Consider the following 20302-nt stretch of genomic DNA (forward strand, 5'->3'; position numbering starts at 1 on the left):
GTACCACTTCAGACTTCTCTCCCCAATCTAAATTATTATTAAGAATTAGTGCAGTTCAGGGTTAGCCAACATGGCACCCTTAAGGTGTTAACTTCCATCATCCCTGACCATGGGGCAAGCTCGCTGGCTCTGGTGGGAGTTGTACTCCACGACATCTGGAGGGCACCATGTTGCCTATCTTATACCAGAGTAGGATAGAGCTGGTATCTAATAATGCATAGGTGTGCCATATATATGGAGTACCAACTCCTTGTGTTGTGCAAAGATTCAGTGTCAAACAGAATTAAACAGCCTGATCCTATTGTTTGGATTTTTTGATAATCAAAATCCTTAATGGGAGCTTAGGCATTCAGCCGCTTCACTGATAGATTGATCAGTATGCTTCTATCTTGCCATACACGGCCGTTGTTTTATTTTATATAAAACTGCTAAATTTTGTGAATCGGAGCACGTTTGATGTCTCTCAGCACTGGAGTATAAACATTCACTAATTCACATCCTATGATTAACATAATTCTCCTTCCTGCTGCAAATTTAACTACATCCCCCCCCCTTTTTTTCTTTTTAGTGCATAGCTTGAAACCAGCTGACGTGCAAGTAATTGCTGCCCTGGGGGATTCCTTGACTGTAGAAACATTGCTCCTTTTGCCATCCCCCAAAGCGAGCTGCATCACAGTTTGCTTGCTTACTGTAGATGGAGGAGAGTATTTGGCTTACATACTGGCTTTTAGCATGCAGAATACTTCAGCATGCCAAGCAGATGGAACATTTGCTCAGTGCTGTCAAGTATCCCGTTTTCCCCGGGAATCTCCCTTATTTCAAGCTGTTTCCTGCTGCTATCCCTTATTTTTTATATCCCTTTAATTTCCCGTTTTTTCAAAGGAAGCAGCTCCTCTCCCTCCCCCTGCTGGCCAGGGACTGTGAAGACCTCGCCTCCTTGCAGCCTCTAAGCAAGCGGGAGCCATTTCCCGCGCTTACAGGCGTCGTAGTCCACGGGCAGCATTTCCAAAATACAGTAAGCCTACTGTGCGCGTTCACACCAGTGCCGCCCACTTTTGCTTCTGGCTCCGCCCACCACTGCCATGTGACTGTCCCTGGGATAGGTGAGGCTGCTGATCCCTTATTTTCAAATCCAAAACTTGACAGCTATGCATTTGCTACAGCTGGGGTGTGTGTCATCACTGATGGGAGATAGTGGCCACCACATGTATATGTAAGATGGGTTGCATGCACCGCTCCACATGTAGATTTCCTTATTCCCAATCATCCATGTAGCTAGCCAGAGTTCTTGGTGATGGTTCCAAGGCTCTAGAACTCCTTGCCAGTTGAGGTCCAGCTTCAAATACCTTTTTCTGGCAGACCAATCAAGTTTTATTTTGATATGCCATTCCCCTATAATGACCAACTACCTCGTCAGAAGATGGGCAGCGGCTGCAACCCAGTGTGGAAACCCCTCACACCCCAGAGGGCAAAATGACTTCACCATGGTGGCCAGCCATTGGAACGCCTCCTTGGCCAGCCGCCATCACGAAGTTTGAAATTGCCCTATCAGGCGCAAGCTGAGGGGTGGAGCCAGGATGGGGGATGAAGGCTGACTGCGCCAAGTTGGCCCCATCTTCAAAGACCTTTCACTGTCCGGCCAATAAAGTTTTCTTTAAATAGGCCATTCCCCTATGTTGTAAATGTGTTGAAATAAGTTTTAGCTGGTGTTTTTATTGATCTTACTGAAGTTTTTCCTACCTGGTATTTTCTGGGGGTTCTTTGATATCATTGCTGTTTTATTGCATTTTATTATGTGATTTATAATATTCTGATTATCATTAGGCAGGACAAAAAAAACCCAACTAAAAATAGCCAAAACTCTTCCCCATATGCCACTTTATGTAAAGTGCCAAATTATCATCTAATCCAGCCAGTCATTTGTACACACGCACCAACCCCATTTCACATTCTCTGTATTATCCTGTACAGAGTGAATATGGGACAGGGTGTTGTAAAAGTTCATTGGCCTGATTGGGTGCCACTTCTCGATTAATTGCCCCATTTATTGTCCAGTTATCTCGAGTCATGCTGATAATGTTTCTAAACCCTGCTTCATGCAGCCATAAATCCTGTTGATGGAACACAGTGTACATAGCAACTGAAATGCCACGGAGGATCTGACAAAAAAAAAGGGTCGGCTGCCCTTGTTCTAGGAGCCCAAAGCCTTAAAAGTACACTTTTCACGTGAGTTGCCAACTTCATCTATCTCTTTGGTCTCTCTGAGGCAGGCTGGTAATGGCATTGGATCAAAACCAAATGACCTGATGGATATGAATACGCAGTATTGGGGGCTGGCTTGGAGGTAGGTAACTATCCTTGTGATTTTGCTCCACAAATAGCCACTGACTTGCATTTGTGGATATTCCTCCCACATAGGTGGCTTTAGGGCATCGTGTCTGGGTTCACCACACTGGGCACTGAGCCTAGGGGACACTGCAGGGCGTCACATCTATGATGTAGTGAATTGAGCAGAACGGAAGGCGAGAGGTGGGTGGGTGTCGAATTTGGGCCTCACACCGGGCGCCACTGAGATTTGAAAGACTGAAGTCTGCCTCCCACCTAAATAAAAGGGGTAGGAAGTAACAAAAGGAAACTCTACAGTTATTCTAATAGGGAGACTAGCTTGTGAATGTTGAATTTTGAAAATCTTCTGTGTCAAGGTATTTTGGCCCCCGAAGCAGAAAATCCCACAGGCACCTCTCCACATTATCTCCCTTGCAAAAGCATGAAATGTACCTTTTGGTGTTTGTCATTGTTCCTCTTACTGGCTAAAACTTGACTTTCTTTCTTTCTTTCTTTCTTCTTTCTTTCTTCTTTCTTTCTTTCTTTCTCCGTCTGACTCTTATTGCAGCATTGGAGGAGATGCTTCATTAAGGAATGTAACAACTTTGCCCAGTAAGTAAAAGTCAAGGAAGGGGTTGGATCCAGATTTACAAAGCAATCCTAAGAACAGGAAGCTGGTGGAATTTATGGTAGCTTAAATTAAACACGCACAAATTACCCCTATTCCAAACTCCTTTCAGGAGTGGGACTACTGCAGCTGACCTGGCCTAAGCCTGGCAGAGGGAAAGCAAGCCTTTAAAATGCAGTTTACTTACATCTCCCTTTTTGCTGGCATAAGTTCCACCAGGTTGCCAGGTCACATGACTAAGCTGAATGGAGTTAGGCTCCAGCCTAAATCCATTCTGCCTGGTGCCATCCTGCCACTCCCCCAGGGCTTGACATCCTCCAACATTTCCCCTACTTTGTCATCCTGTTGTCTTCTCCAGCCACCCAGCCAAGGTCTTCTCAGGTTCCTGACTCCCCATCAATTATTTCACCTATGTACTTCCAAGTTACTCGCTCATTTACTAGAATAATACGTGTCCTGTTTTCTGCTTATGAGAGTAGTGTTCAAAGTGGTAACAACAATAAAACGATAACCAGTAAACAATTTGAACAACAAGAAAACAAGGTTTTTTTAAACCACCAAAGTTATTATTTTCTTTCTTTCAGATATCCTCCGTGAGTTCAATGCTAACCTCACGGGATATTCGACTGGCACAGGAGACCTAAGAAAGCCAACTGCCTTTCTCAACCAAGCAGTTCCAAGAGCACCAGCTGAGTATGTCGATCCACGGCATAGTGTCATGCAGAAATTGTTCAGTTCGCAGAGGCGGTGTGGGGCATGCCCGTCGTGTATCCTCACACAGCCCCTGCAGCATCGCAAAGTGGCACTGGTCTAGCAGGGCATGCGGGGGCAGCAGCACAGCAGCACAGGGCTGGCAGAGCAGCAAGGAGCAGAATGCATCCCTCCAAAATGCGCCTGGGGCCACCGCCCCTCTGCCCCCCCCCAGGTCACATCCACACCCCATGTTTAACTCACTTAGATCACTTTGACAGCCACGGCTTCCTCTGAAGAATCCTGGGTACTGTAATTTGCTAAGGGAACTGTAAAGGTAAAAAAGTAAAGGACCCCCTGGATGGTTAAGTCCAGTCTAAGCGACTGTGGGGTTGCGGCGTTCATCTCACTTTCAGGTCAATGGGGCCAGTGTTTGTCCACAGACAGCTTTCCGGGTCATGTGGCCAGCATGAATAAACTGCTTCTGGTGCAACGGGACACCATGACAGGAGCCAGAGCACACGGAAACATCATTTACTTTCCCACCGCAGCGGTACCTATTTAACTTGCACTGGCATGCTTTCAAACTGTAGCTCCGTGAGGACTCTCAAGGGAAACCATGCCTGTTAAAGTGGTACCAATTAAAGTGGCTTTAAATATGTAGTGTGGATGTGACCCCAGCCTAACTAGGCCTTGATAGAAAGGAGGTGGGTCCTAAGTATTACCCAGCTTCTTTGACTTGAGGTCATTCTGTGAAAACATGAAGGAAGTTGCTTGCATAGATATTTATCCATATGGTTCATATTTAGTACAGTGAGAGAAGGCAGGTGCTCCCCTTTCCCATGGTCTCATTTGTTGTCTTTCTTTATGTGCTCAGATACTATGGTGATGTCCCTGAACTCTCAAAGACACACATATTAGAAGTCATTTCTACCACATAGTATTTACAGCCTTATCTGGCAGAGATAAAGTAAACTTGATATGGTTCCTGGATTTCCATACAGCAACCAAAGGAAGAAAGGAATTACCTTACCTAATCCGACTATTCCTCTCTGCTGATATGAAGCCATTTTTCTATTTTCATTTTCATTGTCGAAGAATGTAAATCAAAACCAAGAACCCAAAGTAGCATTTGAAATGTCACACAGTCCTAATCATGGGAAAGAAATGAAATGTGTTTCGGCTCATTCCGAGCCCTGGAGCTTCCTTAAAAGCCTAACGTTACCATTAGTCTTCTGGGTTGTTGTTTTTTGCAAACTACTTTTTCATGCACTTGCTTCAGTCAGAAACTATGGAGCAAAACTAGGAGTTGAAAAAAAGTAACTCAAAGAAGGAGCAGTTTTCGCTTGGAGGCCGCCATCGCTAGTTCATTCCAGGTTTCGATTAGGGTTTCAAAAGGAAATTTCAAATGTTCTTTTCGCTTTTGTGTGTTCTCACTAAAGTACCCCAGCAGAAGTCAAGATCTCTGCTTATGGGGACTGAAAGGGTGGAAACATAGCACAAAGAAGAGGGCAAAGAAAGAGGACACATTTGCATAAACCGTCCAGATGCTGTCCACATGCTAACTTTTGAGGAGCACCTTCAAGACTCCTGCTCTCCCTTCTTGTGGCCCAGGATTGCCAGAGGACAAATTTAGGACTGGGGCTCCCTTGCAGTTAGAAATGAGTCATTGGACACTTTCATAGATGACTTATTTTTCCTTGGTCCTGTTTTCCCAATCCAGTTGTGAACAAAGACAATATAGTCTTAAAGTGCCCCCTGGGTCTCAGGAAATCCAAATTCCATTTTAGCCAATGATTTACTAGGTTAGATTGGGCAAGTCGTGTCCATTTCTGGGACTGCAGTTCTCTCTTGGTAAAATGGGAATAGCCACTTCCCACTGTACATACCTGTTTTCAAGGATGAGTCTGCAGATACATTCAGGCATCAAATATATGCCCCGTGTCATTTTACCGTGTCCCCTCTTTCCTAGGAAATTACCAGACCAAGTAAAGCACCTTGTGAAATTAATGAAAAACGACTCGGTAGGTTGACAACATTCAAGAAACTTGCTTACTTGTCACATTATATGAAGGGTCGCCGATAATTGCTTCATGTCGGTTGGCAACTGTGCATTATATACCTGTGTGAATAAGCCAGCAATGGTAATACGTGCATTCTTTTTCTTTGCTTAGAGAATCAATTTTGACACAGACTGGAAGGTCATAACTGTATTCATTGGAGTCCATGATCTGTGCAACTATTGCAAAGATATGGTGAGTTATGGGGATGTTCTCAAAGCTCTGAGATGCTGGATGAAAGCCAAAACCGTGGTTTGCAGGGAATCAGTAAAGGCTTTCCTTTGTGATAGTAAAAGACAAAAACCCATGGCTTGGAGACCCTAATGCAGCCTAGATGGCTTCAGTGGAGGCTTTAGCTATTATTAGCACCAGAGCAAAGGTAGTTGTGCTGCCTAAAGGATCATTCTGGGTTTTTTAAAAAAATGGCTTTATGTGGAAGCTGGAAGGAGATTGACTCTCTTACCTGCTCTGGCCACAGTTTGCAGGTTTTCTAAGGACACAAGTTGATAAACTCCACACTTTTGTGTGGTTCATTTTGGCTGCTTAATATTACAAAAGGCCTAGACTAGCCACACAGGAAAAAAATCTGAACAGCCGTAGCAGCCTAATACTGCCCACAACCTGAGTGCCAGAACTATTAGACCAGCGAAGTTCAAATTTTAGGGAGTCCCCGTAGCTTTTTTGAAGTTGAAGATGTAGCTTCAGGTATCAAATCAACTCTTGAGATGCTGGTTTTGGTTAAAGATGGTTATGAAAAGAGGTAGTCTGCCTCACATCCCCAGCCACAAGATGTTCCAAATGTGACCTTCCTGTAGGGTTTGTTTCTTTGAGATGAAAGAAAGGTGGATACTTAATAGTGCATTTGCTATACAAACAGATCATGTTGGAAATTTGTAGACCACTGAACATCCATTTCATTCTCTACTTTCTGACTCCTTCACTGTCTTAAGAATATTCAGTATGCTATTTCTGTCCCTCTCCCAAGAGCTGAAGGATGTGATATACCACAGGCAGGGAAGCATCTAGTCAGGGGGTCCAAGATTGTGCAGATGTCAGATTATGCAAAAACACTATAATTATTGTCCTGTCCACAATGACAAGACAGCCAGGTTAAGAGCATCTTGTATTTTGTTTTTTATCTTGTATTTTTATGTTGTAAACCACCCTGAGATTTATGGATGGAGAGTGGTATACACATTTAATTAGTTAATTAATTAATTAATTATTGAAAGGTTTTATTTGTTCATTGTAACTCTTAATTGGGATGGACAAATTCACTAGAATCTTTTTTTTTTTAAGCTACATCATGAATTCCGTGTTATGTTTCCTAGTAAGGAGTGCCTTACATTATTAATCTTGTGTCTTTATAAGATTTGCAAAGGTCACTTTTACCTTTTTTAGGACTAGTAACTCTCTCTCTCTGTCCTCTACTTGTATCAGGATCACTATTCAGCTGTAAACTTTTCAAGCCGTGTTCAAAAAGCACTTGACCTTCTTCATGCAGAGGTAGGTGGCTGCTGCTTGGAGAGCATCTTTTCATTTTATTTAGGATGTTGCTCCATAATCACACAGTTGTTGTTTTTAAGGAGATTTTCAGAGCAATCACTTGAAATGGTCTGAGGCTGACTACAATTTCATACTACCCACCCAACCTCAAGTGAGGTCACATTCCACCACATCCATACAATTTCTCAGTAAAGGTAAAGGTAAAGGGACCCCTGACCGTTAGGTCCAGTCGCGGTCGACTCTAGCATTGCGGTGCTCATCTCACTTTACTGGCCGAGGGAGCCAGCATGACTAAGCCACTTCTGGCGAACCAGAGCAGTGCACGGAAACGCCATTTACCTTCCCGCCGGAGCGGTACTCATTTATCTACTTGCACTTTGATGTTCTTTCGAACTGCTAGGTTGGCAGGAGCAGGGACTGAACAACGGGAGCTCACCCCGTTGCGGGGGTTCGAACCGCCGACCTTATGATCGGCTAGCCCTAGGCTCTGTGGTTTAGACCACAGCACCACCCGCATCTCAGTACTGAAGTGGTATTACTTGGTTGCTGGAGAAATGCAATTCTCCCCTTCCTACACATGGACTCAAATAATGCACATACAAATCTACTATTGCTATGGAGGATTCAGTTAAATAGGTGTCATGGGATCCCTTCAAATAGCACATAGAATATGTCTAGTAATATGTGGCAAATTCCACCCTCTTCTCTCTGCCTATTCCATGTTATCCCATTTTTTCCATATGAACCTACCAGCAGGGGCAGAGCAAGGTGGGTGTGGTAGGCGCGGTCCACCCCGGGTGTCACCTCCGAGATGCCAAAAAAAGCTCATGAACTCTGGCTCCTCCCAAAAATATGAAATAAAGTCAAACCATTTTTGCAGGCAAAAAAAAACAAATTAAATGGGGGGGGGTTGACAAGAAATTTTCCGCACCACGTATCACCTGACCTTGCTATGCCACTGCCTACCAGGACCCTGAGATAATCTTCTGAGGCCCTTCTTCATGTGCCCCCTCCTCGAGAGGTTCGGAGGGTGGCAACACGAGAACGGGCCTTCTCTGCAGTGGCTCCCCATCTGTGGAATGCTCTCCCCAGGAAAGTTTGCCTGGCGCCTTCATTATACACCTTTAGGTGCCAGGCTATACATCCCTTTTAACCAGGCTTTTGGTTGATATGATTTACATCCTATCCCCTTTTAAAATGTGCTATTTTGTGTGTGTGGGGGGGCGCTATTGGGTTCTTGTTTTTATTGTTATTCTGTGATTTTATATATTGATTTTATTCTGTGAACTGCCCTGAGACCCCGGGTATAGGGCGGTATATAAATTAAAATAATAATAATAATAATAATAATAATAATAATATAATAATATAATAATAATAATGTCATAGGTCTTCATATGATTTATTTAGAAATGTGTGAATATCCTGGAAAGGATAATATGCACTTGGAGTGTTCTGTGCTTGATTGTGCAGGGAAGCCTTTAGCTTTATGGTATGAAACTCTCCAAAAGGACTTTGGAATGACACGTGCCTGAATGAGTAATATAATGTGATTGGGTAGGGGTGGTGGACTTGTGCCACTATATTGCTAATTATTGTCACCAACTATATTCTGTAGGTGACCGTGACACACTCACATTAACATTAATCTCCATTGTCTAATCTTCCTGGAAAGCTTCCACATGGAGGAGGGGTAGGGATGTGGGGGGAGTGGGTCAAACAATGAGCAATGTATCAGGCTGCTTTGGCATAGAGTTAGAAACAACGCAAGCCCTGTGTTTCACACGCTGTTGTCTCTTATAACTTAGCGCTTCCTTTCCCACCAGGTGCCAAAAGCTTTGGTGAATCTGGTGAATGCAATGGACCTTCTTCCTCTGAGACAACTGTTTCTGGATAGCAGATTGCCCTGCCCTGCCCATCTAGCAGTGTAAGCCAGCTTTGGTCTCTTCTTGTACCCATGCCATCCAAGTATATTAGGGCCATTCTGCATGGCACACACACCACCAGGTGCTTAAAGCACATGGCTTCCCCCAGTGAATCCTAGGATCTGTAGTTTACCTCTCACAGAACCACAACTCCCAGCGTTCTCTGGGAGAAGCCATGTGTTTTAAATGTACAGTGGCGAATGGTGAGCAAGTGATCTGCTCACTGGATGTTAGGTGAGATCCCATTATAATGGTATGTCTAGGGATGGCTATACTCTAGCACAGGGCTTGAAATGGAAGCATCTCTCGGACTGCAAATTCTTAATCGGCTAAAATGAGACAAAAGCCCAAGATGGAACAGATATAGGAAAACTTTCTGAAATGCCTTTGTGTTAGACATTTTGAGAGAGCTAATTACAAGCCAGCAGGATCTGTCATAACAAGCCATGTGTGGTAGCCTCAATATGTCATATTGTGCAGGTTGTGTTTTCCCTACCAAGTCACGATTTAGCAGATTTCCTTGGGAAACAAAACACAGATGTAGAATAAATATATTTAGTCTGTCTTCGTTCCTTAGCATCCGATGAAGTGGACTGCAGTCCTCAAAAACCTTATTCTATGGTAAATTAGTCTTTAAGGTCCTATAAATTTCTCGGTTGCTTTTTTTTTTTTTTTTTTTTGCCAAATAAGATTACAGTAGTAGTAACCGGTCTGAAAATCCTTGGTTTCTTGCGATGGCAAAAGTGAAACATTAAAATTGTATTTGAGTCCTTGGATCCAGTATAATCCCGTACCATTACTTCTATAATTCTGATTTCTTCTATCTACAGTATCTATCTATCTATCTATCTCGGGTAATTATAAATCTTCTTATTTCAAATACAATCTCTAAGCAGTTTACAACATCCTAAAAATATAAAAAAAAAAGGGAAACCCAAAAATACAGAAAAATTGTGTACTTTATAGCACAGATAACAATGAGATAATCTATCCTCTTAAACATCAGTATAACCTGAAACAGCCAACAGATAGTGACCATGATAACTACTCGTAGTTCCAAAATATGGCAGTCCTGCTTTATCTATATATGCACTCCCTTTAATTTCCTACGCAGAGAGAATTGTGAGTGTGTTCTCACCGTTCAAGAAGGCTCACCAGAGCTGGTGAGGATGAAGGAAGCAGTCCAAGCCTATCAGGTATATCTGCAAAGAATCAATATTGGCATTTTGCATGTTACCTGCTGTCTTTGTATGAATGTTGTTGCATTATACCCAAAAGCAACCATATATTGTTCTTCTGGAACATCCTGCGACATGATTAAAAACTACCACACTCTACAGACAAAAACTGGATAACTGTCTCAAGAGAACCCCACCAACATTTCATGATTTGTTATAATCTGGACCATGTACCGTATATACTTGAGTATAAGCCTAGTTTTTCAGCACACTTTTTGTGCTTTAAAAGCTGCCCTCGGCTTATACTCAAGTCAACCATTCCTTAAGAAGTGTACAAGAACGGCGGTTCTTTACTCTCCCCAGGCAGCTTGTTCCATTCCTGAACTGCTCACATAAATGCAAACTTTAGACCCCAGAAGGCAGAAAGCCTATCAGTTAAGGAAGTATTAAAACCCCACAGGTGCTCACTTTCCCTGGCTCCGCTTGAACAGGACAGGATCCCAGCCTTCTCTGTATAACACAAGGGAACATTGCGCTGTGGGTTAAACCACAGAGCCCTAGGGCTTGCCGATCAGAAGAATGGCGGTTCGAAACCTTGCGACGGGGTGAGCTCCACAGCAGCAAAGGAGGAAGAGGAAGGAGCAGCCCAAAGGGCTGCTTTGGGCTGCTCGTTCCTCCTCTACCACAGTGGCAAAGGTGAACCGGCTTATACTTGAGTCAATAAGCTTTCCCACATTTTTGTAGGGAAATTAGGTGCCTCGGCTTATATTTGGGTCGACTTATACTCGAGTATATACGGTATATATCTGTGTTGTTTCTGTGCTGTTTTTGGCACAGAAATTTAGTTTCCCAACAGTACCCTGGCCCACACTTTCTGCTAAATCATGGTTCAACAGTATACCATAGTTTAGTGTGCCTTGAACTGTGGTTTGTTTACATCTTGCAAATCATAATATGAAACCATGGTTTGTTCTTGAGGAACTCCTTTTATTTTTATGCCACAGAGCGGTCTGCAAAGCCTAGTGGAGACTGGCAAGTATGACACACAAGAAGATTTTACAGTAGTACTGCAGCCTTTCCTCCAAAGCATCGTACTTCCGCTTCTACAGGTGCGTCTTGGCTGGATTGTACGTGGATGTGTACCCGTATGTTGCTTACCTTATAAGAAAACCTGCAGAACTTTCAGGACATTCTTTGGGATCTTGAAATCTAGACGTAAGGGTGTTATGATGCAATTTGGATTGAGTCTTGGACTCTGGGGGTGGCTTGATTATTCAGCATTCATCCTGCCTTGCTCATGCAGTGGTTAGACTGTGCCTGATCCTTACTGAGCATAGCGTGTAGTCTGTGAACACTGACCTACAGTATATTGAGGTGATGAGAAGGACTTCCTGCACAGCAGCCAGCACTACCATGTGAGTTCACAGAACACTCAAACCAGTGGTCTAGTATTCCATATTACACTGCGCACAGAAGTTAAAATATGTAATGAGTTCCATTCCTGCTCCTATGAAGACCCAGTACCCTTTGGTTTAGACCAGCACCAGCTATTCTTAATTTTCTCTGGGATTGGGAACGTATATACCAAAATACAAAGCACAATACAAAGCAAAAATAAGAAGAAGCTTTGTTGGCAAGGACAAAACCTGTCCTGCCATACAAGAACGTTTTAGACTGAGATCCTGTGCAACTGTTTTAGAAAGTGGAACTGAAATGACATGGGCTTGTTAAAACTATAGATGAAGGCTGAGTATTCACTGTGACTGACAGTTGCTTTATTTGTCACTCTTAAAGAAACACCAACAAGGTTACATCAGCTTTGAAAATGTTGACTGATTTCAACGTTTTACATTTTTTTTTTTGCAGCAAGTTGTAATTTGTCAGTTACATAAATTGCTCTTTTGCAATTTATAAATGTGACCTATCATTTTTGCATTCTGTTGTTCATCCTTTTATTCATGTTTCATAGTTCTTTCAGGCTTGAATTAACTTTTTAAAAAGCAGTTTTATGCTGCAAGAGAAGTTAAGAAAACGTGTTCTGGCAAAGCAATAACTTTATTGACCTGAAAGAGCTCACATTAAATCTTACAAAATTGACACATACAGTGTAATGCCTCCACCCCCTGCTATTGACTTGGAATGGAATATTAGCTACTAGAGAATTCAGGCAGTCTCTGATAGTTCAGACTAGACACTAAAGACCTCAAACATTTTCACTGGATTGAATTAGGGATTGTCTCTTTAATCCCCCACCCCCTCAAAATCTAATGTGTTCAACCTTTTCAGGATGGGCGTCCAGACATCTCCTTCTTTGCAACCTGATTGTTTTCATCTCAGTCAAAAGTCGCATTCCCAGCTTTCTCGGGCCCTCTGGAACATATGGTAGGGCAATGGGATTTGATAATTATGCTAATGTACTCTTATTTGGGCAGTGTAAATCTCCTGGGTAACGAAGACCTTATGCCATTAAAGTATATTTTGCATGTTCAGATTTTCTCCTGTTGTGTTCAGATTATGTATTTATTTGTTTTACTAGCAGGCCTCATACCTGGCATTGCTCGGGAATTCTAAGAGACTAAAAAAAAATATTTGCTGCTTTGAACAAAAGTGCTTAAAACTAGCACACTTTGAAAGGTTTAGCCCACCATTTTGATTCAAGATGCTGTCCAATCTTACCCAGACATAGACAAAGTTCATTGAACCATCATACAAAAATTGGTTGCGATTATTTAAGGGATGTTCAATTCATAGTGAACGCACAACTTCTAAGATATATATAGTAGGTATAGTAACACTATGTACATGAGGGCCTTCCAAGGAGGCAGGCATAACAATTATTCCCAAGGGGCTTACAGACTTAAGAGACACAAGGAAACAACAGGAAGGTGAATATGGAAACAACGGTAGGCAGGAGAAGAATATATGATTATTTCTATTACATGTATTTTGATAAGTTACCATAAGAGCATAGGGACTGGGGGGTGGGGTGATCCAAAGGCTTTCAGGAAAGGGTGAGATAATCCTTGCTCTCACTGCTCTGAAATTATTGTCCTGTAGACAGTTGCAGCATCACTCACTTAGAATTTTAGTTAAATTTCAGTAGCAATGAAACCAAGAACCCTTGAGAAAATGAGTTTGCAAAGTGCCTTGGGGATCAAATTATGGAACAATGCCTCATAGTATTTATTAGTTTTTATTTTAAAAGACAATTATTAGGGGGGGAAAAGAAGACACACTGTTACATAACCATTTGTTTTGTTTTGCAGCTTCAACCTTTAGGGAAGAAATCCATTTCCTTCAACTTTACAGATAATGTAACCCTGAGCTGCCCAACTCTGGTAAATATAACATCATCTTTCAGGGCAAAAGGTGTTAAATGTGGGTGTCAGCAATCGTAACACTCAAAGGATAAGCCACTGTCTTATGTTATCAATTATTTCTCCAACTAAGCCCTCTTTTTAGAATACCTACCTACGCACAACCGACTCACACGCAATTCTGTGTGCGCGGTGCTGGGAAATAATTGAATTCAAGCCAAGAAATGGCAGGAGAGAGCTGGAGAGTCTTCGTGGCTCATGAGGAAGCCCTCCCCAGAGGCCAAGAGGACATCAGTGGGGGTGGAGGAAACCCCAAAGAGACCGGAGGTGTAGCAGGGCTTTGTTTATGCTGCTAAGCCTCCCTGCCTAACAGCTGGTGTGTGAGGTAGCACAGCAGCAGCAGCGGCCGTTTTCCCTGCACCTCCTCCAGCCTCCTGCTGGCCCAGAGCTTCAATTCTAGTTGTTGGATATTTTTGGATGCAGTATTTTTAGTCTAGATAGGTGAGAGAGCAGCAGAGAGGGTGTTTAAAGGGTGGTTTAGGGATGCTCCCCACTTTATGTGATATATATATACTTTTTTTATTGAGTTACATTATTTTTACCATAATCACAATCCATTAATATCATAATATCACTATAGCCTTGCTCAAACTGGTAGCGTACATAAATAAATTTATATCTTTTTTGGGGAATTCTTCTCCAATTATACCCAACAAAAATGCCTCTGGTTTTTTGATAAAGGTATTTTTAAAAACCTTTTTCACTTCATTGTATATCATATCCCAGTAGGCTTTAACCTTAGTACAAGTTCGCCACATATGGTACGTGGTTTCACTTATGTGTGCAGGGCCCCAGAATGCAACCCCTGCCTAAGGGGGGTACATGTACTGAGTTTCATCAAAACTATCCCCTTCTCCTGTACACACATAAGCTTTCTCTGTCATAGATGGAAGCTTTCTGTCCCAGTCTACAACACTGAGTTCATCTATGTATCTATATAGGGTTACTAAGCCAAATAGAGAAAACAAATAGAAAGCTTCAGCTTTCCACAATACACCTCTACTTTTCTTATTGGCGTTGCCAGTTCCTTGTGCTTCTCATTTCTCCAAGCAGAACTAGTACATTTCACTTGGCTCACTTCCATAAATTTACATGGACTAGGAGTGCAAGCATATGCACATTTACTCAGAAGTCCATCCCACTTATGTGCAAAAGTTAATTTTCAAATTTTATTATATTCTAGTATTTATTTGAAAAATGTACAGATTGCTACATAGCAGAATGCAACAATACAATTTCAATTAATAGGAGAGATAGAAACAGTTTTCCAAAGTAACTGTGATACTGCCCTGATTTGATGTCCTTGTTTACCTTCAGGGTAAAGGTTTTCCATCCTTAAATTCTGGGCTAGGTCCACTTCCTGGTCTACTCTTCTCTCTCTAATAGGTTCCCGAAGCCAAACTCTTCTTTCTTTTTGAGAATCATGACTGCAGAACTAAATTGAATTCATACTGGCAAGCCTCACAGACCTCATCTCTAATAAATGCGTCCTTCTGGTGCTGGCATAAATTCTGCAGTATTTGGAGATTGAAATGTACTTCCTTTCTTTTTAGCACCAACCATTTATGGGAACCTACAAGAACAGCAATGGTACGCATTCGCCTCTGGAGCCCACACAGAAACCAAGCCAGGTGATTCCTTTCTCATTTACTGTGCCTTATACATGTGAGCATAGTACTGAACTTCTATTGTCTACAGGATCTTTTCACACTTCACATAAGCACCCTACAGTGACTGTTAAGGGAGGTGAGCTCTCTTTAGAGAAACTTGACTTTTGCAAGAGATAAACTTGACTTTTGAATCCTGCCTATGGATTTGATTGTGCAAATGTAGCCAGCGCCTCCTGCAATGAGCTGTTTGAAGACCAAACAAAATGAAGATTGTAAATCTATGTGCAAATGCTAAAGGTGTGGTAACATTATAAGTAACAGTGCACTAGTGGCCAAAATTGTGGAAACCTTTTGGGGAAAGTGTATTTCCAAGGTTTGATGGCTCATAACACCACTTTTATTTGGAGTAATACCATAAAATTATATATCAATGGAATTATATTTAATAAAGAATGTAAAGCAACAAAGTTTGTTCAATTATCTGTATTCTATCAAAAATTATAGCTAACTAACCAGAAAAAAAGGAAGCACCACTTACTTAGGTTGATATGCAGTAGCTTTCCTTCATTTGAATGTAGCCAATGAGCACGAATGTTTAGAGAGCCAATTAGGTGTCATCTTGTTTTGGCAATGATCCAATCAGGTCACAGTAGGATTCAGCTATTGATGTTATGTATTGGAGCTGAGAGAACATCTGTCAGTGTGTTATGTGATTGCTATCAAGTTGGTTGTTGTTTTTTGTGTTCTTTCATTTAGTGAGCTTGTAAAACGTAATAAAATTAAAGAAATGGGGCAAAGAGTTGACTGGTCACCCAGAAAGCGATGTAAAACTAGGACTACATGATAGCATGCTATCTCTAGTATGAAGCCTGGGGATGAGGGGAATAAATGGAGGCTGATTAGTATAGACCCCCAAACGCTGGAAATGGGGATTTCTTGGGCTTCTGAACCATGACTTGAAATTCTTGCATGTTCAATATATTTTCATTTCATTTGAAAAGCTTCTAATGATGTGGTGTTTGCATTTGTCTTTAAGAGCTGGGGTAGCGATCTGTCATGCCTTGCACAGGCTCCATCCCAAAAAGTCCCAACATCAGGTGAGGAATAAGGAGATACAGAAAGACCACATAATACAGAGTTTTGCTATCTCTTTCTTTTGCATTTTAAAAAGTCTTGGAGGGGGGGGTGTTACTGCGACATTACCTGGGAGGAGGGGAGGGAAACTGGTAGATAAACGTGGCCTTCTTTATCATTTTTTGATTTATTTCTAAGATTCTAGCATTTTTGTCCATCACATTTTTCTGCGCTTGCAAATTCTGCATCTGTGAAGGCTATAGACTTGTTTTGAAATTAAAACCAGTATTCTCAGAGCTCTGAAAAGACTCTCTTATCACAACCGTAAGTACCTTTAGGGCTGCTGCGGGTATAGATAAGGGTGGAAATGCTGTACGCAATGAATATTCTGTTCACTTCAGTGGAATTTAAGCTTCCTCACTGCTTGCAGGATTGCCCCCCAAAGAGAGAATTAAACTCAGAATATGGCAACCAAGATAATTCAGGATTTAGAAAATGTGTCTCATAAGGAATATTTGTGCCGTTGCTTAGTGAGAATTTTTTTAATATTTAGCATTGTTGATCTGTTTGTTACAATCCTATGCATGTTTACTTAGAAGAAAGCCCCAAATGGGTTTAATAAAAGCTTGTTCCCAGGTACGCGTACATAGGATTGCAACTTAAAAGTAGCTTCCATCTCTTTAGTTTCCAAGTTCAGCCCATTCAGCATATAATTTCTGGTCCGTGTAGAATTTTAAGTATCCTTACTGGTTGCTTGATTGGACTTTGTTTAATTGTATTTGTGTCAAGCAGTTCATGAATATCTTAACAAACAAACAAAACCATTCCAGTGACACCCTTCCCCTATGATGTCCTCCTTCCACCACCCCCTTATCTAGTCCACAGGCTACAACCTTCTGACATCAAAGTGATAGCTGCCCTCGGCGATTCTTTGACGGTAGGTCTACGGGATGCAGCACATGGGGAAATTCTGCTCTCCACAAGGATGCTGTGGTATCAATCGACACCCAGCAATAAGGTTAAACTTAGCAAAGGAGAATTCATGCCCAGCACACTTGGTCCAATAAAAGGTATCACCTAAACGCTTTGGAATATTGTATGCTTAGCCTGACATTTGAGTTTGAAAAGAACCCTGGGAGTGGTTTTAGCCATCATGGAAGTCTGATGCAAGTCATAAAGATCACATCTGTACCATACATTTAAAGCACATTGGGTACATTCAACCGAACACCATGACAGTTGTTCCATCAGCTTGCCAGACAGAACTATTCCCTCTCTCCTCTCCTGCACATTGTTCTGGGGGTTATCCCCACCCACAGAGCCAATTTTTTGGGCGGGGGGAGCTGCAGAGGGTGGGAGAAAGGGGAAGCCCCAATGTGCTAGCCGAAGTCCTTCCACGGGCTTTCGCTAGTGGGACTCATTAATTGAATCCCAGCCACGGCTTCCCCCAAAGAAACATGGGAACTGTAGTTTCCCCCAGAGAGCTACAATTTCCAGAGAGAGAGAGAGATTCACATTTCAGATTGCATGAACCCCTTGGCTAATTCTGCTTAACATTATTCATGGCCTCATAAACCAGCAGCGATCTTTAAAACGTTTAACTTTTGCCTTTTCGGAGAGACAACAGAGATTTTCCTACTCCACTCCTTTCTCGTCTTATCATCCCTTGCAATGTGTATAATTTATATGTATTTCATTTACAGGCTGCTGTAGGAGCCAAATCAACTGGTTTGGATGATCTAACCACAGCTTGGTGGGGGCTTTCCTGGAGGTAGAATATTTCCTAGAATTTATCCCAGATTCTGCACCTTTTTGAAGAGCGCCATTATATAGCTGAAAATGAGAACAGAAAGTGTATGTGGCAGCTACATGTCTGAGCACATCCTCATGCCCAGACATGCAAGCTGTTCTTTTCCCAATAACTAGAAGCCTTATTAGTACCCTTATAACAATACACTGCCATCAAGCAATCTTGCGGGCTACATATTGCACTTCTTCCCAAGCTGTACTTCAGCAAATAATTTCTGAACTGATCAAGGTTTGAGATTACTCCCAAGTGAACAAGCTTCCACTAGGAGTGGCACAGTGGAGTGGCAGGTTAAGAAACAGCAACACACAGCTTGCTTCATGCTTACGTACGTTGATTTGGATCTGTTCAACTCAGTCACCTGGTGCAGATTCCCTTCCTTACACAGATTTTTGGGCAAGAATGGACATTTTACTAAAAAAAAAAATTAAGTCAGGCAGTGGTCGTTATTGCACAAAATGTGGAAGAAGAATAAGATGGTAATTATCACACATTATCTGGAAACTTCTGACAATTGCTCAGTTGTCATCTTGCCCTGTATGCAGTGAATGCACATAAATGAACATGTCTGAAAGGTGAATTTTGAGGCTACCTTGCTTTTTCAGAAATCAGGGTAATCTGCTTCTATTAGATCTTGGATCAATATGGGATTATATAGAAAGGAAAACTACCATAAATGCGTGTGCAACCACATAGTGCACTGAACTGCACTAAAAAGGTTTAATGAGCAAGTGTGCCCTGACATTTAACACACTCTCCTAAAACTTTAGAACCCCAAATATCTATTGGGCATTGTAAGGATTCTCAGTGGTTGCTCATGAGGAAGCAGGCTGACTCTGAATTTCTACAAACTAAGTTCTTTATTGTGCAGATATTTACAGTGGAGTTACAGTAAAAGCGTCCAACTCATCCCTCTGCAGAGTCCGGGAATGTCTGCTTCCGGTTCTTGGTCCAGCATAAGAGGCGCGGGATCCTGAACCCCCGCCTCCCCCTTCCACGTCCTCCCTGCGAAATCGGGGCGGGGGAAAAGGTCCCTGTTCCCCGCTTCCTGCTTGGTGCTTGGTGCTGAGGCTCTCTGATCCTGTCACAGCCCCTGCCCCAACTTCCTGCTTCCATCTCCCCCTCCCCACTGGAGGAACGATCGCTTCCTCCGCTCGGGGAGGAGGAGGACGAACTACGAACTGGAGAGGGTGGTTCCCTGTACTGCAAATGACCCAGGAACGCTACCTGCTGTGGTGAGGGGGGTTTCCTGACAGGCATCAACACAGTCTGGCCTCTCAGTGAACAAATGTTAACAAATCTAGTTTATTATTAGCAAGATCAGATTAAAGGAGGTCAGATCTCCATATGTACTACATATATCAGCATAAAGGGGAGCATTTCTAAGTTCTTAGCTGTGTGTTCTTGCTAGAGGCTTACATCTGTTTTAGCTGCAGGCCTATTTTACTTGATTTTAAAACTTCCCCTTCATTCACACTTGTTCCTATCCTTTTATCCTTAAAGGCTGGGTGGCTTTCCCCCCCCATGGAGTTTTGTGTAGTTTTGAGGGACTTTTGTTCCTAATTCATCTCTACCCTACTCCTTGCTAATAAAGGTGTGTTTCTAGGACAGATGGTAGATGCCCTTTGATACAGTGCTAATGCCAGTGACTGATTTGGTATTATCCTTTTTTTCTAGCGCTGGTGGTGATGAAACCTTGGAGACTCACACAACCTTATCTAGTGAGTATCTTTTGACATACCATGGCGTGAAAGAGGAATGTTCATGACGATATTAATCCTCTCAAAGCCATAATTTGAAGGTTTGTGAACAAGCACTGTGTTTACATGCTTTCCCCTCTTACGTGTGGGCCTTAATTCCTCACTTGCCGCTTGAATGAAACCATAGTTTGTGATGATGTCCAGCTTGGCAAACCATTGTTTGCGTGATCCCGCCAACTGCTCCGCAACCCATGTTTTCATCCTGTGTTGCAATCCTGATTTGGCGAGAAGACTAAAACCACCGTTTACCAGCTTGGATGTCAAGGCAAACTGGTTTGATGCTAACAGAACGCAATGAATGAAGCCCTACGTGAGAGGAGAGGAGCACACAAGCACAGTGCTTGCTCAAAATACAAAACACG

General features: G+C 42.3%; 1 protein-coding gene across 1 annotated transcript in view; it reads left to right on the forward strand.

Moving 5' to 3' along the window:
• Positions 1 to 20302, forward strand: part of PLB1 (phospholipase B1) — a 76095-nt gene that overhangs the window by 31230 nt on the left and 24563 nt on the right. The window contains 19 exon segments of the mRNA XM_033145448.1: positions 569 to 627; positions 2271 to 2344; positions 2894 to 2937; positions 3538 to 3646; positions 5616 to 5667; positions 5818 to 5898; positions 7144 to 7209; positions 9036 to 9136; positions 10249 to 10330; positions 11317 to 11421; positions 12599 to 12628; positions 12630 to 12694; positions 12745 to 12796; positions 13579 to 13650; positions 15243 to 15320; positions 16336 to 16396; positions 17252 to 17310; positions 18077 to 18144; positions 19858 to 19901. Of these exon segments, the coding sequence (XP_033001339.1) occupies positions 569 to 627; positions 2271 to 2344; positions 2894 to 2937; positions 3538 to 3646; positions 5616 to 5667; positions 5818 to 5898; positions 7144 to 7209; positions 9036 to 9136; positions 10249 to 10330; positions 11317 to 11421; positions 12599 to 12628; positions 12630 to 12694; positions 12745 to 12796; positions 13579 to 13650; positions 15243 to 15320; positions 16336 to 16396; positions 17252 to 17310; positions 18077 to 18144; positions 19858 to 19901 (1302 nt within the window).

Source organism: Lacerta agilis, chromosome 3 (genome assembly GCF_009819535.1).
Source record: "Lacerta agilis isolate rLacAgi1 chromosome 3, rLacAgi1.pri, whole genome shotgun sequence".
Lineage (NCBI taxonomy): Eukaryota > Metazoa > Chordata > Lepidosauria > Squamata > Lacertidae > Lacerta > Lacerta agilis.